The 22,253-nt window shown below is 43.2% G+C and overlaps 1 protein-coding gene across 1 annotated transcript in view; it reads left to right on the top strand.

Annotated features, from left to right (window-relative positions):
• tbx4 (T-box transcription factor 4) overlaps positions 1 to 22,253 on the top strand; it is a 134,775-nt gene that overhangs the window by 28,807 nt on the left and 83,715 nt on the right. The window contains exon 3 of the mRNA XM_078547827.1: positions 789 to 883. Within this exon, the coding sequence (XP_078403953.1) occupies positions 789 to 883 (95 nt within the window). The remainder of the gene's footprint in view (positions 1 to 788; positions 884 to 22,253) is intronic.

Here is a 22,253-nt window from a genome sequence, read left to right as displayed (position 1 = left end):
TGAAGCTATAAAGCATTGCATTCTATTGTTTAGACCTTTCAATAGGATGTGTGTTGATGAGCAGTAGGTTACGGAAAACAAGCCGCTTATATCTCATGAATGATGCATTGGGTGTCACTTGTTTTGTTGCTTGGTAGCTATTGATCTGAGACACATATACACCCTCAAACGAATTGCCACATTTACACTGCTCCCCATTGGAACATAGAAATAACACAGGAACATAAACCATAGTTACACAAGAGGTAGGAGCAAGAGCAGGTCACATGGTCCGCCAAACCTGTTCGGCCATTTGATATGATTATGACTGAACTTCTACCGAAACTCCAATTTCCTGCCCTATCCCCATAGCAACAGGAGGAGGCCATTCAAACCTGTTCTGTCATTCAGTTAGATCATGGTTGATCTATAACTTAACTCCCATTTGCTGTTATGGTTCCATCTTAAGGTTAAATCTCAGCCATACTTCCGCTTTTGTTCAATTCGTCATTTCATGGATCTGTCAATCATCCAATTTAGAAAACGTGTTCATCAATGATTTCCTTTTATTAAGTTGATTAAAATTTCTCAGAGAATCCATTGTTTTCCATTTACTGATTAAAAGTTAATTTGTTTTTTCTTTAATGTCTCAAGAGCAAAAGATTTTGTAATTGGAATTTTAGCATTCTAATAATCAAATACAGAATATTCTATGAAGGTAGCTTGTTTCCAGTTGGAATTGGAGGAATGAAATAATGTTATTTATTACAAAGTCATTTACAGTACTAAAGAGATGCATTCAATTCCAGAGCATAGAGAACATCAAGGTTTATCTCCATGAGAAGGAACTTTGGAAGAAATTTCATGAAGCTGGTACAGAAATGATCATCACAAAGGCTGGCAGGTAGGTTTAATGTGTATGAGTGTAAAGGAGAGACACTTTGTGCCATTTTATATTTATTGATCTTATTTGGTTCTTGCATTGGTAAATTGGCCATTATCACATTGTTTTTGATGAAAATTAGCTGCCTAAATTAATTGGCAAAAAGAAACAGGTGACATGAAGAAAACATTATTTTAAACAGTGGGTTTTATGATCTGGAATGGACTTCCTGAAAGGGTGGTGGGAACAAATTCAATAATAACTTTTAAGTATTGCTGAAAAAGTACATTTTGTTGAAGCTTTTCATCTGGCATTCATCAGGACAGTCGCAAGAATACCAATGTCAGGGGAAGCAACAACTTTATGCTGATTGGTTGGCAAGTGGACTCTGATAGAGGTGTTGCCATGGAGAATGCACCAGTTAATGGTTTGCACGATATACAGCACGAAATAATCTGATCAGGGTGGCCATTAACCTGCAAGATGTCTTTGATGTGCCCTATTTCAGCAACAAGCTTGCATGGTGAGCAGGTTTGGGCCCCATTTACAAGGTTGCCGATAAGACCAATCTTACAGCAACGCGTGTATTGACCTAAGAAGGTAGGCTTGCGATAGACCGTGGTAGAGAACCCCCCGGCAGATTTCTCGACAAGTATGTCAAGGAAGCAGAGTTAATTTGATTGCTCCCTTTCAAAGGTGAACTTGAGTGCAGGATGTTAAGTGCTGCCTCAGGGAGATCGCTGTAAGTTGTACAAAAATTAAAAATAGAAAAAAAAAATCCTTAACATGTCCCCCTCATGTGACAATGTCACACATGATGGGACATGTTAATAAATTTCACTAAAACTTTATTAAACTTTTTTAAACCCTACATGAAACCTTATCCCCCTGGTGGTTTTTTCTATACCCCGCCAGGGCTCCTGGCCTGCCCGCCAACCTTAAGGTTGGATGGCCAGGTCCTTTAATTGTTTTAAGGATCCTGTCAATGGCCTCATTTGACCATTGATAGGTCGGCGGGCCCACAGCTGATTTTGCTGCAGGCCTGCCTTCCTGAAGATTTAAATGGGGCGGGGTGATGTCGGGGGGAACCCCTGACATCATCCCACATCATTTTGCACGTCAGCGAGCGGGCCTAGCCCCCTGCTCGCTGAAGGCAAAATTCAGCCCCATGTATTTGCTCACCTTGCAAGCTTGATGGCGGAAATAGGTACATCAAAGACATCCTGCAGGTAATGGCTACCCCAGTCAGATCATTTCATGCTGTATATCACGCAAACTCATGAATGGGCCTAAGGCCATCACTTTCGGCCCTGGAAACTGTCTCCCTCAGATTACTCTGGAAGGGCAGGGTATCTCAATAATTTGAGCAACAGGTGAAGCGAGCTGATTCATGCTGCTACTATGCAGTAGCAACACGAGTGGTATTCGTCACTAACAGGATGCTGCCGTCAAGCCAAAGAGACATCCTGCCTATCACACAAATAAGTAATGTGGGATATGAATTTCAGTGCCAGTGTGATGCTAGGTATGTAGGCCGTACGTCCCAAAGACTGGAGGATTATATCAAGCAGCATGTCCTAGCTGCTGTTTGCAATGGGCAAAGTACAGACCATATCCAACCAGCCCGTGCTTGCAAAACTCAAAACACAGTGTCCAGCATTAGATGTGATTCTGTGATTGGACAGCATTTGCTAAATAACCCTCAGTGTGCTAAAAATGATGCTGCTAAACAATTTAAGATTGTCAGTCGGGCTCATAGTGTGGCGCATTTGTATGTACTGGAAGCTACAAATATTAATAAACAGGGCCCTGTTCCTTGCAGACAGAAAGAACATGTTCACATATTGCACCTGTTTCAGCTAAACAAAATAAGTGATAGTCATTCACTGGTTCATTCCTCAGGGCAATGCCTTACCAATCAGAGTCAAGCTGCCTGGTTTAAAATTTCAAACAATGCTTGGCAGTTAACTGTCAGTCACCATTAGCTGGTGCGTTCTCCATAGCAGCGCCTCTACCAATCAGAGTCCACTTGCCAACTAATCAGCACCCTCTTCTCATACAGTATAAAGTTATTGTTTCCCCTGACATTGGTATTCTTGCAATTGTCCTGGTAAGTGCAAGACAAAAAGCTTTGACAAATTGTCATTTTTCAACAATGCTCAAGTTCTGTACTATCAAGCGATAGTTCTGTACTATTTGAATAACTTTTAAAGGGAATTGGTTAAACACTTGAAAATTAAATATTTGCCAGGCTATGGAGAAATAGCAAAGGAGTAGAACTAACTGGATAGTTCTTTCAAAGAGCTGGCACAGGCATGATGGGCCAACTGGTTTTTGTCTCTGATGTAGCATTCTATGATTCCATACCCTTACAAAAACAAAATTTTATACATTTACAATTACTAGTGTCAGACAGCAACTCAGTTTAGGAGGTCAGAGCACTAGTTCCTAGCAGTGTCCCCACTGACAGAAACATCAAAGATAACTGTGCCAAGGCTATTCTCCTGCTCCTCATAATGGACAGCTCTTCACAAGAATAGAGACCCAGTAGCAAGCTCTTCACAGTCAGTACCTGGGCCACGATACCAAGGGGAGAGTATCCTAATCCCATCCTAACAACAATGAAGATAGAAAATAACTTACATTCACATTCATTCCCTCAGGACATCCCAAAATGCTTTGTGGTTAATAAATTACTTTGAAGTGCAGTCACTGTTGTACTGTAGACATATATGGCAGCCAATTTGCACACAGCAAGCTCACATAATCAGCAATGAGATTAATGGTCTGTTAATCTGCTTTCGGTATTGTTGGTTACATGAAGAATGTAGACCAGGACACTGGGAGAACTCCCCTCTGCTTCTTTGATACATGTTGCGGGATCTTTTGCAATTACCTGAATGGGTTTCAGTTTAACATATTATCCTAAAGTTTGTACCTCCAAATGGTACAGTATTAAGTGGCTGTTTACTAAGTCACAGCTAGACCATGGGTTCAAGATGCTGGAATGGAGCTTGAATGAATGATCCTCTGACTCAGAGGTAAGAGTGGTACCACTCACCCAAGCTGATTCCTAACACTTAAAAATCTTTAAATGCAGTTTTAGGAACTCACACTAATTACTAGGCGCCATTTCCAATTCATTGTTTAGAGATATTCTTTAATCTTTTGGGCATGGATATGCCTTGCCCGCATTCTGCACCCCCCCCCCCCCGCCCCGCCAACCCTCGGGAGGAAGTGATGGCGTAATAAAATTCTGGAATTAAAAGTCTAATGATGACCATCAAGCCATTGTCAATTGTCGCAAAACCCATCTGGTTCACTAATGCCCTTTAGGGAAGGAAACCTGCTGTCCTTACCTGGTCTACATGTGACTCCAGATCCACAGCAATGTGATTGACTTTTAAATGGCCAAGCAAGCCACTCAATTGTACCAGACCGCTAAAAAGCTTGAAAGGAATGAAACCAGACGGACGACTCGGCATCGACCTTGGCACCAGAAACGACAACGGCAAACTCAGCCCTGTCGACCCTGCATAGTTCTGCTTACTAACATCTGGGGGCAAGTGCCAAAATTTGGAGAGCTGCCTCACAGACTAGTCAAACAACAGTCTGACATAGTCATCCTCACGGAATCATATCTTACAGACAATGTCCCAGACACCACCATCCCCATCCTTGCAGCAGAGGTGGTGGCACAGTGGTATACAGTCGGGAAGGAGTTGCCCTGGGATTCCTCAACATCAACTCCAGACCCCATGAAGTCTCATGGCATCAGGTCAAACATAGGAAAGGAAACCTCCTGTTGATTATCACATACAGTCCCCCACTCAACTGATGAATCAGTGCTACTCCATGTTGAAAACAACTTGAAGGAAGCACTGAGGGTGGAAAGGGTGCAGAATGTACTCTGGGCGGGGGAATTCAATGTCCATCACCAAGAGTGGCTCGGTAGCACCAGTACGTACCAAGCTGGCCGAGCTCTAAAGGACATAACTACTAGACTGGGTCTGCGGCAGGTGCTGAGGGAACCAACAAGCGGGAAAAACATTCATGACCTCATCCTTACCAGCCTGCCTGCGGCAGGTGCATCTGTCCATGACAGTATCCATAGGAGTGACCATCACCTTGTGGCGATGAAGTCCTGTCTTCACATTGAGGATACCTTCCATCGTGTTGTGTGGCACTACCACCATGCTAAATAGGATAGATTTTGAACAGATCTAGCAACTCAAGACTGGGCATCCATGAGGCGCTGTGGGCCATCAATAGCAGCAGAATCGTACTCAACCACAATCTGTAACCTTATGGCCCCGACATATCTGGGAGGGGTGGCGTATTGTTGTTGGACTAGTAATCCAGAGACCCAGGGTAATGCTCTGGGGACCCAGGTGAAATTTGAATTCAATTAAAATCTTGAATTAAAAGTCTAATGATGACCATGAAACCATTGTTGATTGTCATAAAAACCCATCTGGTTCACTAATGCCCTTTAGAGAAGGAAATCTGGCATCCTTACCTGGTCTGGACTACACATGACTCCAGACCCACAGCAACGTGGTTGGCTCATAAACCCCTCTGAAATGGCCAAGCAAGCCACTCAGTTGCATCAAACTGCTAAAAAGTCTCAAAGGGATGAAACTGGACGGACCACCTGGCATCGACCTTGGCACCGGAAACGACAACGGCAAACTCAGTTTGACAACGGCGACCCTGCAAAGTCCTCCTTACTAACAACTTCTTACTAACAATTGGGAGAGCTGTCTCACAATAATTCAAGACTGGGCAACCATGAGGCGCAGTGAGCCATATAAAATACTCTACCATTACCACCAAGCCAGGGGATCAACCCCAGTTTAACGTAGGAGGGCATGCCAGGAGCAACATCAGGCATACCGAAAAATGAAGTGTCAACCTGGTGAAGCTACAGCACAGGGCTACTTGCATGCCAAACACCAAAAGCAGCAAACAATAGACAGAGCTAAGCGATTCCACAACCAAGGGATCAAATCTAAGCTCTGCAGTTCTGCCACATCCAGTCGTGAATGGTGGAGGACGATTAAACAACTCACTAGAGGAGGATGCTCCACAAATACACAAATATCCTCATCCTCAAAGATGGGGGAACCCAACTCATCAGTGCAAAAGATAAGGCTGAAGAACTTGCTACAACCTTCATCATTGGATGATCCATCTCGGCCTCCTCTGGAGGTCCCCAGCATCACAGATGCTAGTCTTCAGCCAATTCAATTCACTGCATGTGATATCAAGAAACGGCTGAAGGCACTGGATACTGCAAAGGCTATGGGCCCTGACAATATTCCGGCAATAGCACTGAAGACTTGCGCTCCAGAACTTGCCATGCCCAGACCCAAGATGTTCCAGTACAGCTACAACACTGGCATCTACCTGGCAATATGGAAAATTGTCCAGGTATATCCTGTACACAAAAGGCAGGGAAATCTAACCTTGCCAATTACCACCCCAGCAGTCTACTCTCAATCATCAGTAAAGTGATGGACAAGGTCAACAATAGCGCTATCAAGCAACACTTGCTTAGCAATAACCTACTCACTGACACTCAGTTTTGGTGCTGCCATGGCCACTCAGCTTCTGACCTCATTACAGCCTTAGTTCAAACATGAGCTGAACTCCAAAGGTGAGGTGAGACTGACTGCCCTTGACATCAAGGCAGCATTTGGCTGAGTGTAACATCAAGGAACCCTAGCAAAACTGCATCAATGGGAATCAGGGGGAAAGCTTTCTGCTGGTCGGAGTCATACCTAGCACAAAGGAAATGGTTGTAGTTGTTGGAGGTCAGTCATCTCAGCTGCAGGACATCAATGCAGGAGTTCCTCAGGTCAGTTCCTCGGCCAAGCCATCTTCAGTTACTTCATCAATGACCTTTCTTCCATCATAAGGTCAGAAGTGAGGATGTTCGCTGATGATTGCATAATGTTCAGCACCATTCGTGACTTCTCAGATATTGACACAATGTGTGTCCAAATGCAGCAAGACCTGGACAATATCCAGGCTTGGGCTGACAAGTGGCAAGCAACATACATGCCACACAAGTGCCAGGCAATGACCATATCCAATAAGAGAGAATCTAACCATCACCCCTTGATATTCAATGGCATTACCATAGTTGAATCCCCCACTATCAACATCCTGAGGGTTACCATTGACCAGAAAGTGAACTGGACTAATGCTATGATATGGCAGGTGGTATTTGCCGGGATACTTGGCCAAGCAATCACAGCGATTTGCAATTTGCATTTTTATTACAAGGATGTATGTGTACTGAAGTCAGAAGTAAAGATTCCACAATCACTTTTGGAGATTTTAAATATTACATTTTAAATATTAAAGCATTTATTAACAGAAGAAAAGAAAACCTAAGCATTCAAGATTATAGTTACATTGTTAAATTTAGTCTTATCACATTTCCCAAAAGAGTTCTACATAGCTAGACTCACAAATAAACACCCTTTTCCAGGCAACCGTCCCTATAGTTCTTAATCTATAAAACATCCAGTAATATTATTGTCAGGCGCTCACTGTTGCTATAGGGAAGGTATTTCACAAGCTTCTCTCTCCCCCTCACTTGACAATGGAAATCCAAGGCTGGTATCAAAACAACCAGACACTTCTCTGGGGTGTCTAGAAGCTGCTTGCTTCACTGTGCTTGCACAACACACTCTTCAAGATCACATGGCCACACACCTCATACAGCTTTCAATTTTCCCTTTAATACATTTTCCCTTTCATCTTTACCCACTGTTGTTAACTACCTTTTGAAGGTTACCTTTCAAAGAATCCAAAAATCTTCCATGTTGTCTTTATGGCCACCATTTTTGGGAAAAATAAACTTAATAACTTTGCTTTATTTATTTATGATCTTTGCCAGTTGTAAAACCTCCTTTGATTTCTCTTTAAAATTCAACAGCTAAAAATTCAACTCCTCACTCATGTCCTAATGCAATTCCCTATTTATGTTGTATTTACCAGAATCCCATCTTAGTTCCTTCATCTCCACTTCACAAATCCCTGCCTTACATGTAACCCTTTGATGATTTAAACCTTGCAATCTGACTAATTAAGTTAGTCACACACACACACACACACACACACACACAGCCCCCACAAGCTTGCTTCATAGTATCCCATAGTACTATTGGAAAAAAATGATATTTTCTTTACATTAGCCATAAAAATACTGTGGCTATAAGAGCAGAGGAGATGATAGGAATCTTGTGGTGAGTAACTCACCTCCTGACTCCCTCAAAACTTGTCTACCATCTACAAGGCATAAATCAGGAGTGTGATGGATTACTCCCCACTTGCCTGGATGAGGCATAAACCACAAGTAACTGTCTTCCAACCATATCCTTCAATCCGTTCTCCCTGCAGAAACACACCTAATTGTATACTGAATGCATGAACCTTTGTTATGGCACAGCAGATGGTAAATGCTGAGCTGTTCAAATCCCAGAGGGAAACTTGAAACAACTGTCACAACTTGTTTTGCAGTTTATATAAATTTTGAGATGTGTGGCTTGAATTCACTAGTAAGACCACCAAGTCTTATAGGTTTTTATAAAACTAAATTAAACATTTATTAGAAGAGAAATGATTTTAAATACATACATAGATCTACAAATTACTACTATGATAACTTCTGAATCCCCTAATCAACCGAACTCCCAGTTTCGTTAAGGTAATAGTGAGACCCATAGATTTTAAAAGACTCAGGCAAAGTAACATGATACCCTGAGCAAGTCAAATCCCAAGTGAGTTTTCTTAACTTCAGTCCTTTGAGGACAGCATAGATGCTGAAGGCTTTTCATACTTGTAAGATCTTAAAAATGCCTTCCCTTACACACAACCCTTGCTCCTTCTTTATACATATCTTCCTCATTGAATGCAAATACCCATTGTTTCACTATGGGCAGGATTTTACCGTCGGCGAGCGGGGGCGGGACCCACTCGCCAACATGTAAAATGACGCGGGATGACGTCAGACAGAACTCCCTATGTCACCCTGCCTCATTTAAATTTTCAGGAAGGCGGGGGCGCAGCAAAATCAGCTGCGCGCCCACCAACCTGTCAATGGTCAATTGAGGCCATTGACAGGATCAATTAAGCAATTAAAGGATCTGCCCGTCCAACCTTAAGTTTGGCGGGCAGGCCAGGAGCCCCAACGGCAACTAGAAAAAACATGAAACCTCATCCACTGGCGGGATGAGGTTTCATGTAGGGTTTTAAAAATTTTAATAAAGTTGTTATGGAAATTCTGAACATGTCCCAACTCATGTGACATCGTCACATGAGGGGACATGTAAGGGAATTTTTTTTTCTATTTTTAATATTGTTGAAAGTAGAGGCAATTTCCCTGAGGCAGCACTTAGCCTCAGGGAGATGAGTGCACTCTTTCGTGCGCATGCGTGAAAGAGCACACTTTTGATTTTAGAGATTCCGTTCCACCCGCACAGGGAGCGCATAGTGCTTCCCTGTGGACATCACGCTGGGCGGGCCTTAATTAGCCCACCCACGTAAAATCGCGCTGTGCCTCCGGTCGAGACCGCTGATCGGAAGTGTGCCAGCCCATCAACTTCCCCCCCAATGGGGGGAAAATTCTGCACGATGTCTTTGGACTTTATCTCCCTGATAATAAAACCTTCTCATAGCATGCAATGTTACCAGTAATCTTTGGGAAAAATAAACACACTGGCTCGTGCCCGACACACCAGAATGTAATATAACGCATGATGATGTTGGGCATGGGTCCCGACGTCATTGCGTACTTGTGAGGCATTTCATTTGGCAGGCACAGGCCAGAATTCGCTGTGCGTCCGCCGATAATTGAAAGGCCTATTAAGGCCATTAATGACCTAATTAACTTGAGATTTATGCTGCCCGTCCAACCTAACAGTTGGCGGGCAAGCGAAAAGGCTAAGCGGCCTTTACATTTTTTAGGAAACCTCATCCACGAGCGGGATGAGCTTTCCTAAATCTAATACTAATTAAATAAAACCTTTATTCGACATGAGAAACATGCCCCATCTCATGTGACACAGTTACATGGGGGGGACATGTTTCATTCAATTTTTTATTAATTTTTTAAAAAAGCGCTTCAATCTCCCTGAGGCAACTTCATGCCTCAGGGAGACTGAAGCGCTCTTTCGCACACATGCACGAACTGTGTGCGAGGCCTGACTCTCCCTCCTCCCTCCGCCCGCACAGGCAGCACTCAGTGCTGCCCCTCGTGATCCACGCAGGGCGGGCCTCAATTGCCCCTCCCCCCCCCACGTGAAATCGCGGTGCGGAGCTGATCACAGGCGGCAGTCGGCTCCCCAATCACCCCCACCCGCTCCACCAAGCCAGCCTGATGAGGGCAAAATTCAGGCCACTGTTTCTAAACTTCACCTGGCTAGGTGTCACACTTCATCCCTCCTTTGAAAACAATCTAGCCTAGTTTATTTCAAAATGCAAGTGTTCCCTTGTCACCTATGTTTCTAAACCTCCCCATGTTTATCTAATTAACATTTCAAACCTACCCTCTCTTCTTAGATCAAAGCACCCAGCCTAGCTGCCTCTAATTCAATTAAATCTCAGACACACGCACACACATACACGTAGACACATAGACACATCCCACTATTACTCTATTTTACAATAAATTCCAATAACATTAGGAGAATTATTATATCTTCTTGACAACCTTATAATGTCCAGATGAATGACTTCCCTTGATAACTCATTCCATCACTCCACTACTCTTTAATTGAGAAATGTTATACCCAACCTTCCTTCTGACAGCAGTTTCAGCTTCACCAAAATCGACAAAGTGCTTCAGTCAACTGAGTTATGTGGACTTGTATAATATCACACTGTAAAGATATGTTTCCTAGCACTTTGTTGTAATATTGACCTGATTTTGCTGTGGTAATGATGACAAAACTTAGTAAAATTGGACTTTGGGCATGCACAAAATAACATGGAAATCCAGGAGTTGCTGTCAGTGGGTCTGTGCTCCTCCATAGGGTACATGTAGAGTTACCCACAGGCTGAAATCTCTATTGCAATCATGAATTGACAAGAAATTCCATTCTAAAGCTATTAGTTTCATTGTAAGCACCTGGAAAAAGTTGAATGAGGTGCAACTGGTTTTCAACAGTACTAGCTTCATAATAACCGCTAAACACCCTCATTGATCCTGAAAAGCCAATATTACATTTGTGGAATGTCAAATTTCTCCACAATTATTTTAAAAAATGTTTAAAAATCTTTATTTTAGCTTCCATCTTAATATAATCATATATTTATTTTGCTATCTGAAATTTTAAATTCAAAGTGAATGATTTTAAGTGTTTTTAACTTCTTGGTTTCTATGGGCTGGATTGTATGGGTTGCCGTAGTCTCCACCCCCCAGGCTGAAAAGTCAGGGGGAGCTCACCCTGGCGAAGAACAGCTGCCTCACAGCCATTTAATGGCCATTTGGCCTTTAATAGACTGAAGGTGGGATTGCTACCCAACAGGGAAAGGAAGTCCCGCCTCAGACAGTTGCAGGCCAACCAGAGACTGGCAACTCTCCAATAAGGGCAGCAACACCAGGACCGGTGGCCACTGCCTGTACTGCACTCGAGCAGTAAAGAGGCATTCAGTGCTGGATCACATTGTAAGTGCTTGGGGGGGGGTCTCACCAGGTGCCAAGCTGGCAGATGCTGGTGATGAGGATGGGTGTTGGAGTTTGAGAAGCCATAGGGGCGAGAAGAGACTGCGGGTATAACACCTTGTGGGGGGGGGGGGGGGGCCTCCGATATGCCTAGAGGGCCCCTTAAGGAAGGACCCTCCCCCTGCTTGCCACCGGCTAGCACAGGGAAACCTTAGGCTGGCTGTTTGGCACGAGCCTCTTCTGCTGCAATTAAGTCCTGGTTGCAGCAGGATGAGGCCCATAAGTGGGAATTAATTGCCCACTTAAGGGTTTCAATTGGTTCACTCGTGGGCGGGCTGCCTGGCACCACCCCCATCACTGGTAAAATTGCGGTGGGACAGGGGCAGGCGGATAGGCAGTGGGCAGACTACCCCTGGATTTTACGTGCGCCCTTGCCTTCAATCTCACTGGTGGAGGAGTGTAAAATCCAGCCCTATGTGTGTGAGTGCTTCAATTTGACAAGTTGCTTTCTGCATGCCAAGACATCTCGATTTAAATTGCTGTGGGGAAAGGGCAAAATCCATACTACAGAAATCACTAGATCCTTGTGGGAAGCTTTCTTTGAGGTCAGCAGAGAGCATCCTTGCTTTGCTGCGGAGCAAAAAATTCAGATCATTGTTATATTTTCTCAATAAAAGTATGCAGAGGGTTGCCCTAGCTTTCCCTCAATAACATAATACCTTAAAGCAACTCAAGCTAGCTTCCAGAGGCAGAATTGCCCTAGTCAAGTTGAGGCAGGATCCAGTGTGGGGTGGTAAAGTCCCTGAGCTGGGAATTGGGTCGGGATCCTGACATCATCCCACCCTCTTTTGGATTTCCCTGGGTGGGGATCCAAGTCCAGAGTGAACCCGTGTGAGTCTGGTGGGAAAGTAATTGAGGTGAATAAAAAGGCAATTAAGAGCCTTTTTAACCATGGATTGGTCTCCTTACCAACAGTGCACAGGTTCCATATTATGTCTTCAATTTACGAGGGTCACCGAGGCGAATGTGCAACTGGAAGAGCTTCTTCAGTGAAACTGACCTGCTGGAAAGGCCTTGATCAGTTACACTAAAGAGCGCCAGCCATAGCCAGGTGAGAAGCTTATGTTCAAAGCACTTCTTCTCTCAGAGAGCGATATTACTGCTTGACAAGGCCGATCTTTTCCATTCATTAGGGAAGGCAAATAACAGATAGTTTAACATTTCATCTGAAAGATGGAATATGGAGAAGTGCATATTTTTATGACAAGTCTGAAAGTATTGTCCTTGTATTTGCATAGCATTTCTGATTCTTCAGCCACACCCTCCAACTGACAGGCAATTGTCAAAGTGAAATTGCCCAATCAAAATCTTGCGTTGCCTGTTTAATTTAGAATGGGATAAGTATTTGGCTTTTTCACCTGGCTATTAAGTATGACCTGGGCAGAACGCAAAGTGGAAAATTGGCCAGAGGGGATCACACGTTCTAACGGAGCTACCATTAGTTTACCTCCCATTTGCAAAATTGGGTGTGTTCCATTATGGCCAGTGATCCTTCCTGACCAATGTTATCCTCTGCACTGTCCAGGTAATAATTTACACCCCGGCGGTGCAGCCTCAAGTTCACCCCACGCTGTTCTGAGCTATTGGGGCAGTGGAATCTCCTTCATTTCTGTGTATTATTCAATCTGAGATGGAACACAAAAGTAAGAACTGTATAGAAGGAGTTTACTTCAGGAAGGAAAGTATTGAAAGGGCCATTCAAGTAAGGGGAAAGGATTATATAGAATATGTGGCATTAAAACACGCCATTTGGCACAACTAGTCCATGCTGGAAAGGTATGGACATAAGTTATACATTTGGACATGATGTATAAACGTGAGCTCTTTAACCCTGATAGGTTCTAGCCTGGGGGAAGTGGTGGCAGAGTGGTATTGTCACTGGACTAGTAATCAAGAGACCCAGGGTAATGCTCTGGGGACCAGGGTTAGAATCTCACCACAGCAGATGGTGTAATTTGAATTCAATTAAAATCTGGAATTAACAGTCTAATGATGACCATGAAACCATTTTCAATTGTCATTAAAAATCCATTTGGTTCCCTAATGTCCTTTGGGGAAGGAAATCTGGCCTATATGTGACTCCAGACCCAACAGCAATGTGGTTGACTCTTAAATGCCCTCTGAAATGGCCCACCAAGCCACTCAGTTGTATCAAACCACTAAAAAGTCTGAAAGGAATGAAACCGGACAGACCCCCCGGTATCGACCTAGACTCAAGAAATGACAACAGCAAACCCAGCCCCGTCGAGCCTGCAAAGTTCTCCTTACTAACATCTGGGAGCTAGTGCCAAAATTAGGAGAGCTGTCTCACAGACTAGTCAAGCAACAGCCTGATATAGTCATCCTCACGGAATCATACCTCACAGACAATATCCCAGATGCCACCATCACCATCCCTGGGTATGTCCTGTCCCACCGGCAGGTCAGACTCAGCAGAGGTGGTGGGACAGTGGTATACAGTCGGGAGGGAGTTGCCCTGGGAGTCCTCAACATTGACTCTGGACCATATGAAGTCCCACGACACCAGGTCAAAGATGGGCAAGGAAGCCTCCTGCTGATTACCACGTACCATCCTCCCTCAGCTGATGAATCAGTACTCCTCCATCTTGAACACTACTTGGAGGAAGCACTAAGGGTGGCAAAGGCACAGAATGTACTCTGGATGTTAGCAACAGTACAGACTGAGCTGGCTGAGACCTAAATTACATAGCTGCTAGACTGGGTCTTTGGCAGGTGGTGAGGAAACCGACAAGAGGGAAAAATCTACTTGACCTCATCCCCACCTACCTGCCTGCCACAGAAGCATCTGTCCATGACAGTGTGGGTAGGAGTGACCAACACACAGTCCTTGTGGAGACGAAGTCCTGTCTTCACATTGAGGATACGCTCTATCGTGTGTGGCACTACCACTGTGCTAAGTGGGATAGATTTGGAACAGACCTAGCAACTCAAGACTGGGCAAACATGAGGCACTGTGAGCCATCAGCAGCAGCAGAATTGTACTGAAACACAATCTGTAACCTCATGGCCCAGCATATCTCCCGATCTACCATTATCACCAAGCCAGAGGATCAACTCTGGTTCAATGAAGAGTGCAGGAGGGTATGCCAGGAGCAGCACCAGGCATACCTAAAAGTGAGGTGTCAACCTGGTGAAGCTACAACACAGGACTGCTTGCATACCAAACAGCATGAGCAGCAAGTGATAAACAGAGCTAAGTGATTCCACAATGAACAGATCAGATCCAAGTTTTGCAGTCCTGCCACATCCCAATCATGAATGGGGCTGGATGATTAAATAACTCACTGTAGGAGGAGGCTCCCCAAATATCTCCATTTTCAATGATGGGGGAGCCCAGCACATCAGTGCAAGAGATAAGGCTGAAGCATTTGCAACAATCTTTAGCCAGAGTGTTGAGTGGATGATCCATTTCAGCATCCTCTGGAGGTCCCCAGCATCACAGGTGCCAGTCTTCAGCCAATTTGATTCACTCCATGTGATATCAAGAAACAGCTGAAGGCACTGGATACTGCAAAGGCTATGGGCCCTGACAATCTTCCGGCAATATTACTGAAGACTTGTGCTCCAGAACTTGCCACGCCTCTAACCAAGCTGTTCCAGTACAGCTACAGCACTGGTATCTACCCAGCAATGTGGAAAATTGCCCAGAAATGTCCTGTACACAAAAAGCAGGACAAATCCAACCTGGACAATTACTGTCCCATCAGTCTACTCTCCATCATCAGTAAAGTGATGGAAGTGGTCATCAACAGTGCTATCATGCGGCACTTGCTTAGTAATAACCTGCTCACTGACGCTCATCAGGCCCACTCAGCTCTTGATCTCATTACAGCCTTAGTCCAAACATGGGCCCAAGAGCTGAACTCCTGAGGTGAGGTGAGAGTGACTGCCCTTGACATCAAGGCATCCTAGTAGAACTGGAGTCAATGGGAATCAGAGGAAAACACTCCACTGGTTGGACTCATACCTAGCACAAAGGAAGATGGTTGTTGTTGTTGGAGGTCAGTCATCTCAGTTCCAGGACATTACTGCAGGAGTTCCTCAGGGTAGTGTCCTCAGCCCAGTCATCTTCAGATGCTTCATCAACAACCTTCCTTCCGTCAGAAGTGGGGATGTTCGTTGATGATTGCACAATGTTCAGCACCATTCACAATTCCTCAGATACTGAAGCAGTCCATGTCCAAATGCAGCAAGACCTGGAAAATATCCAGGCATGAGCTGACAAGTGGCAAGTAACATTTGTGCCACACAAGTGCCAGGCAATGACTATCTCCAACAAGAGAGAATCTAATCATCATCTGTTGACATTTAATGACATTACCATCGTTGAATCCCTCACTATCAACATCCTGGGGGTTACCATTGACCAGAAACTGAACTGCAGTAGCCATATAAATACTGTGGCTACAAGAGCAGGTCAGAGGCTGGGAATCCTGCAATGAACAACTCACCTGCTGACTCCCCAAAGCCTGTCCACCATCTACAAGGCACAAGTCAGGAGTATGATGGAATACTCCCCACTTGCCTGGATAAATGCAGCTCCAACAAAGCTCAAGAAGCTTAACACCGTCCAGGACAAAGCAGACCACTTGATTCATACCCCATCCACAAACACTCACTCCCTCCACCACCGACACACAGTAGCAGCAGTGTGTACCATCTACAAGATGCACTGCAGGAACTCACCAAGGCTCCTTCGACAGCACCTTCCAAACCCAAGACCACTACCATCTCGAAGGACAAGGGCAGTCAACACATGGGAACACCACCACCTGGAGGTTCCCCTCCAAACCACTTATCATCCTGACTTGGAAGTATATCACTGTTCCTTCACTGGTCGCTGGGTCAAAATCCTGGAACTCCCTCCCTAACAGCACTGTGGATGTACCTACACCACATGGACTGCAGTGGTTCAGGAAGGCAGCTCACCACCATCTTCTCAAGGGGAATTAGGGATGGGCGAGAAATGCTGGCCTTGCCAGCGAAGCCCACATCACATGAACGAACAAATAAAAAAGGAAGGTTGAAAGAAGGAGAGCTCTCAGCCAATGTAATATTTTCTTAAATTCTGATTATTAAATTTGTAAGGTGAAAATTAATTTTCTAGCCTGATGGATCAGCTTGTCTGATTTTTGTAGTTAATACCAAGTTTGATCATTCTCTCCATCGAATATGTTAGAAGTTCTATTCATTTTCTTCAGATAACATTATTTTATCTGCTAGAACTGTAGGAAGTTTGGAAATAATTGCAAGGAAGATTACTTAAATCTGTAATTTTTGCTTTTTTGAATTAATGTCTATTTTCCATGAGCTTGTTTAATTTTTGTAATTTGATCAATTCAATGAAATCGCTTCAGTGGCAAATAAAGTTAATTTTAACTATACTTGGCTGACTCCCGTGCCTAATTAAGATAGAGCTGCTATTTGTGATGGCATTTAGGCGGTAATGTGAAGTGATGCACCTCCAATTCTTGGAGCTGAGCAGGATCAGTCATACATGTAAAAACAACAGAAGAATTACAAGTTACTACTGGCCTAACTTGGATCCCAATATGCATTATAGTGCGTGGTGCTCTGTCAGTAACATCCTGCTGAGATAACAGTACTACACATGAAAAAATAGACTTGCATATGTATAGTGCCATTCATGACTTCAGGATATCACACATCTTCAAATCCAATGTTTCCTGCCTTTTTATTCACCTTTCTCTCTCCTCAAAAAACCAACCTTCGATCCCTCTGTCCTTGCAAACTATCAACCCATCTAAAACTTCCCTTTCCTCTACAAAGTCCTAGAACATGTTGAACTATTCAAATCCATGCCCAGAAAGTTCCCGGAAGTTTATGTCTGAATCCTGCCAGTCAGATTTCTGCCTGTACCACAGTACTGAAACTGTTTTTATCAAAGTCATAGATGACATCCTATTCGAGTGTGGCAAAGGTAAACTATCCCTCATCGCTTTTCTTGTCCTCGTTGCAGCTTTTGACATGGTTGATCACACTATCCTCCTCCAATGCCTCCCCATTTTCATCCAGATGAGTGGGATTGCTCTCACCTGGTTCCATTCTTACCTATCTAATCATACCCAGATAATCACTTGCAATGACTTTTCTTCCTGCTCCCACACCTTTACCTATGGTGTCCCCAGTGGATCTATCCTTCAACCCCATTTCTCATCTACATGCTGCCCTTTGGCGACATCATCCAAAAACTAGTTTTCACACTTATGCTGATGACACCCAACTCTATCTAATCCCACCTCTCTCAACTCCTCTGCTGTTGCTAGATTATCAGACTGCTTGTCTGAAATCCAGTAACGGTTGAGCAGAAATTTCCTCCAATTAAACATTATGATACCATTGCTTTCAGTCTCCCAACTCCATTCTCTAGTTAGCAACTCCATCCCTCTCCCTGGCAACTGCGATTAAACTAGACTGTTTGCAACCTTGGTGACCCTGAGACAAGCTTCCAACCACATATTCACATCATCACCAAGATCACCTATCACCACCTCTGTGACATCACCCTTATTTCCCTGCCACAGCTCATCTGTTGCTGAAACCCTCATTCATGCATTTGTTATCTCTAGACTTGAATATTCCAATGTACTCCTGACTGTTCGCCTACATCTACCCTCCGTAAATTTGAGGTTATCCAAAACTCTGCAGTCCATGTCCCAACTCGCACTGCCCCATTCCCCTATCACACCTGTGCTTGCTGATCTGCATTGGCTCCCAGCCAAGTAGTGACTTGATTTCAAAATTGTCATCCTTGTTTTCAAATCCCTCCCATGGACTCACTGTTCCCCATCTCTGTAATCTCCCCCAGCTCCACGCTCTGAGAAAACTGTGTTCATCTACTTCTGGCGGCATCCCAGATTTTAATTACTCCACCACTGGTAGCCATATCTTTAGTTGTCTAGGCCCTAAACTCTGGAATTCCCTCTTTACACCTCTCCCCCTCTCTATCTTGCTTTCCTTCTTCATGGTGTTCCTTAAAACCTACCTCTTTAGCCAAGCTTATGGACATTTGTCCTAACATAGCCTTATGTGGCACAGTGTGATAATTTGTTTTATAATGCTCCTATGAAACATTAAAAGTGCTATATAAATATAAGTTGTTGTTTCACTGAGTCACTCTTTCTCAACTATGATCTGAAAGCTCACCACAAAATGGAAGGAAAGTGTAAACTGGGACACTAAAATGATACAATATTAGATAGCAAATATTTGGAAGAAGAAGAGACTTTGCATGATCACAATACCCTGGCATGTCTGTTATAAAGTTTCAGCATGCTTCATACAAAATGAGATACGTACATTAAAGTGTAGTGGCTGTTGTGTCAGCAAACTCACGGTCATTTTGTCCATAACAGAGAATTTAAGGCAGAAGTTGAATCTCTGACCTGTGCTGGTATTTATAAACCACTGGGGTTTTGCTCTTTCAGTCTGCGACTTCTCAAAGCACTCAGCTATAGCCCATTTATTTGACATACACCTTAAGTGGATTTGAAGGCAGGCCAGACATTTCTTCATTAAAGTATAATGTAGATATTAGTGTTTTATGTCAGCTGCTGTTATCAAGGTATTATTGAATAATGAATATGATTTTGATGCAAACAGTCTGTCAGCTTAACAGAAACCAAATGTACATTTCTCATTTCCCCTTTCTCACACTCGATCAATGTCACTATCTATGATATACACAGCAACACAGCTGCTAATATTTCATCTTTCTTCCTCTCTTATAATTGAACCAGGGCAATCAGTGATAGTACTGATGGTATTGCACTCAACATCAATTATCAATGGTTGCAAAAAGTAGCATTCAGGAGATATATACCAACAATAACAACACTGCATACTTAAAATACACCAGTGTGAGTTAAATGAGCTGTTTTGCACTCTCTAACCTGTGCACACCACTCACTCGTATTATTGTGAATGTTAAGTAGATGGATAATGAAGATACTGTTCATTTGCTGTCACATCTAGGTCATAGAGGGAGGGATTCGCAAATTTCTCCAGTCGCTGCTTCTAATAACCAGGGTAAACTATGACTCATCAAAATTCTGCTGCTTGTATCCTAACTCGCACCAAATCCCATTTGTCCATTTCTCTTGTGCTCATTGATCTCCATTGGCTCTGGATCTAGCAACACCTTGAATTTCAAATTCTAATACTTGTATTCAAATCCTCCCATGGCCTTACCCTATCTCTATGTCCTCCCCCAGTCATACAACTCTATAAGAATTGTGTTCCTCCAATTCGAGCCCCTCGTGAATCCCTGATTTCCTTCACCCTGCTATTGGTGGCCGTGCCTTTTAAGCTCTGGAATTTCTTTCCTAAACCTCTGTACCTCTGTTCTCTCTTTCAAGATGCTTTGACAAAGCTTTTGGTCATGTATCCTAATATCTCATGCAGCTGATTCTGAAATTTGTCTAAAAACACTCCTGTTAACTGCTTTGGGATATTTTGCTATGTTAGTGGTGCTCCATAAATGCAAACTGTTGTTGAATCTTGCTTGTATAATAAAATATGAATGTCCCAAAAATCCCTGGAAAGCTAATATGTCAGTCTATAATGCAATTCACATTATCGGAATAGAGGGATCAGCTGAATATCACAGTGCAGGAATCAGCACACATAAATCTTTATAATATGAATATTCAGTCACTGATGTGATTTGCTCGCTATGCACAGAGGAGTTAAAGCATCTAAATGAAACTGCCTGAAGTCCCCATCAGTTGTTTACACTGTTAACAGCTTCCGCAGCAAACAGGAACATGGAGACTTAGTACACCTTCAATCTGCTGCAGTTGTTAACAGTGCGAATAGCAGATTGAAGCTTCTTGAAGACTTGACTGCTTTAAATCAGCAGAGCTTTTAAATTGGTGAGTACTTGACTCTGAAATAGCCGCTGCAATTAGTATGGTTTAAGTGGCACCTTTGTAATCGACACCTTGATGATCATAGAATCACAGACTATCAAATGGTTACAATACAGAAGGAGGCCATTCTGCCCGTCATGCTCTGCCAGCTGCCTGCGAGAGTCACTCAGCTAGTCCCACTACCCTACCTTTCCCCCTTGTCTTGCAAATTTTTTTCCCTTCTCTCTGTTGATGACAAATAATTAGAATCATTTGCCCCATACAGGTGGTTGCCCAGGACATGCAGGACCATATAAGTGGTGGGGACTGTCATTATTTTAGCTTATATCTTCTTACTTTTTATATAGCATTACATAGAATTTACAGCACTGAAACAGGCCAGTCGACCAAACAGCTCTATGTCGGTATGTCTATGACTGATTTCTTCTCCGCCGATGCTGCCAGACTTGCTGAGTTTTTCCAGGTAATTCTGTTTTTGTTTTGTTTTGGATTTCCAGCATCCGCAGTAGCTTTTAGCTTTTTGTTTTTAGCTCTATGTCGGTGTTTTGTTCTACATGAGACTCCTCCCACCCCTCTTCATTTCGCCCCATCAGTTTATCTTTTTATTCCTTTCTCCCATATGTACTTACCTATCTTTTCCTTAAATGCACCCACGCTATTCGCCTCACTTAACCTGTGTGGCAGTGAGTTCCACATTCTAACCGCTCTCTGGGCAAAGAAGTTTCTTTTGAATTCCCTATTAAAATCATTAGTGTCCATCTAATATTTATGACCCCTAGTTTTAGACTCCTGCATAAGTGGAAACATCCTTTTGAATCCTTTCATAATTTTAAAGACTCTATTAGGCCACCCCTGGTCCTTCTCTTTTCTAGAGAAAAGATCCCCAGATGTTCAATCTTTCCTGCTAGGTATAACCTCTCAGTTCTGATATCATCCTTGTAAATCCTTTTTGCCCCTTCCCCGAGTGCCTTCATCTCCCTCATGGAAACCAAAACCATGCTTGAAAGTTGACAACACCATATGACTATGTAAAATTGAAAATAATTTTAAAAGAATGTTTTTAAATAAGAAAGCAATCTTCATTGTGCCGGACAAGTGTAATATTGAACAGAGTAGAGGACGTCAAGTTTGGGTTTCAAATAAAGGAAAGAAAGAAGAGTGGGGAAGGTAAAGAGTTCTGAGAAAGAATGAGCCACTGGAAGAAATGGTGCAGGAAATCTTCATTTCAATATCATGAGGAAACAGAGATGGGAAGAGTGCATCGGGTTGACATATTTGTAAATTATGGGTAACAAGAGAGGAAAGTTCAGGGGATTTTAAGAGATTTTTGTCGGCAACTACGAATTCATCAGAGTGATTGATACCATAAACTACAGAGCAAAACTAGAGTAAGAGATGCTTGACCTTCCACCGTGTCCCACCCCACCCCCAATACTGAACAACAGCCATAAACTCACAGCTACTTTACGTTTATTTTAAAAAACTTCCATTTATACAGTACCTTTCACAACCTTAGGATGTCCTAAAGTTCCGTACAGCCAATGAAATACTTCTAAAATGTACTGTTGCAATGTAGAAAACACAGCAGTCAGTTTGTAAACAGAAAGCTCCCAGGTCTTTAATCAAAAATTAATGTTATTCAACCCTAGTACAGCTCAACTTTCAATAATGTACTCCAAATCAAGTAAACTTAATTGAATCTTACAGGCGAATTGTTTTTGTAAATTAACAGCTCGAATTG

The sequence above is a fragment of the Cetorhinus maximus genome, chromosome 9, assembly GCF_964194155.1.
Source record: "Cetorhinus maximus chromosome 9, sCetMax3.hap1.1, whole genome shotgun sequence".
NCBI lineage: Eukaryota > Metazoa > Chordata > Chondrichthyes > Lamniformes > Cetorhinidae > Cetorhinus > Cetorhinus maximus.
This window is presented reverse-complemented; position numbering and strand designations above follow the sequence as displayed.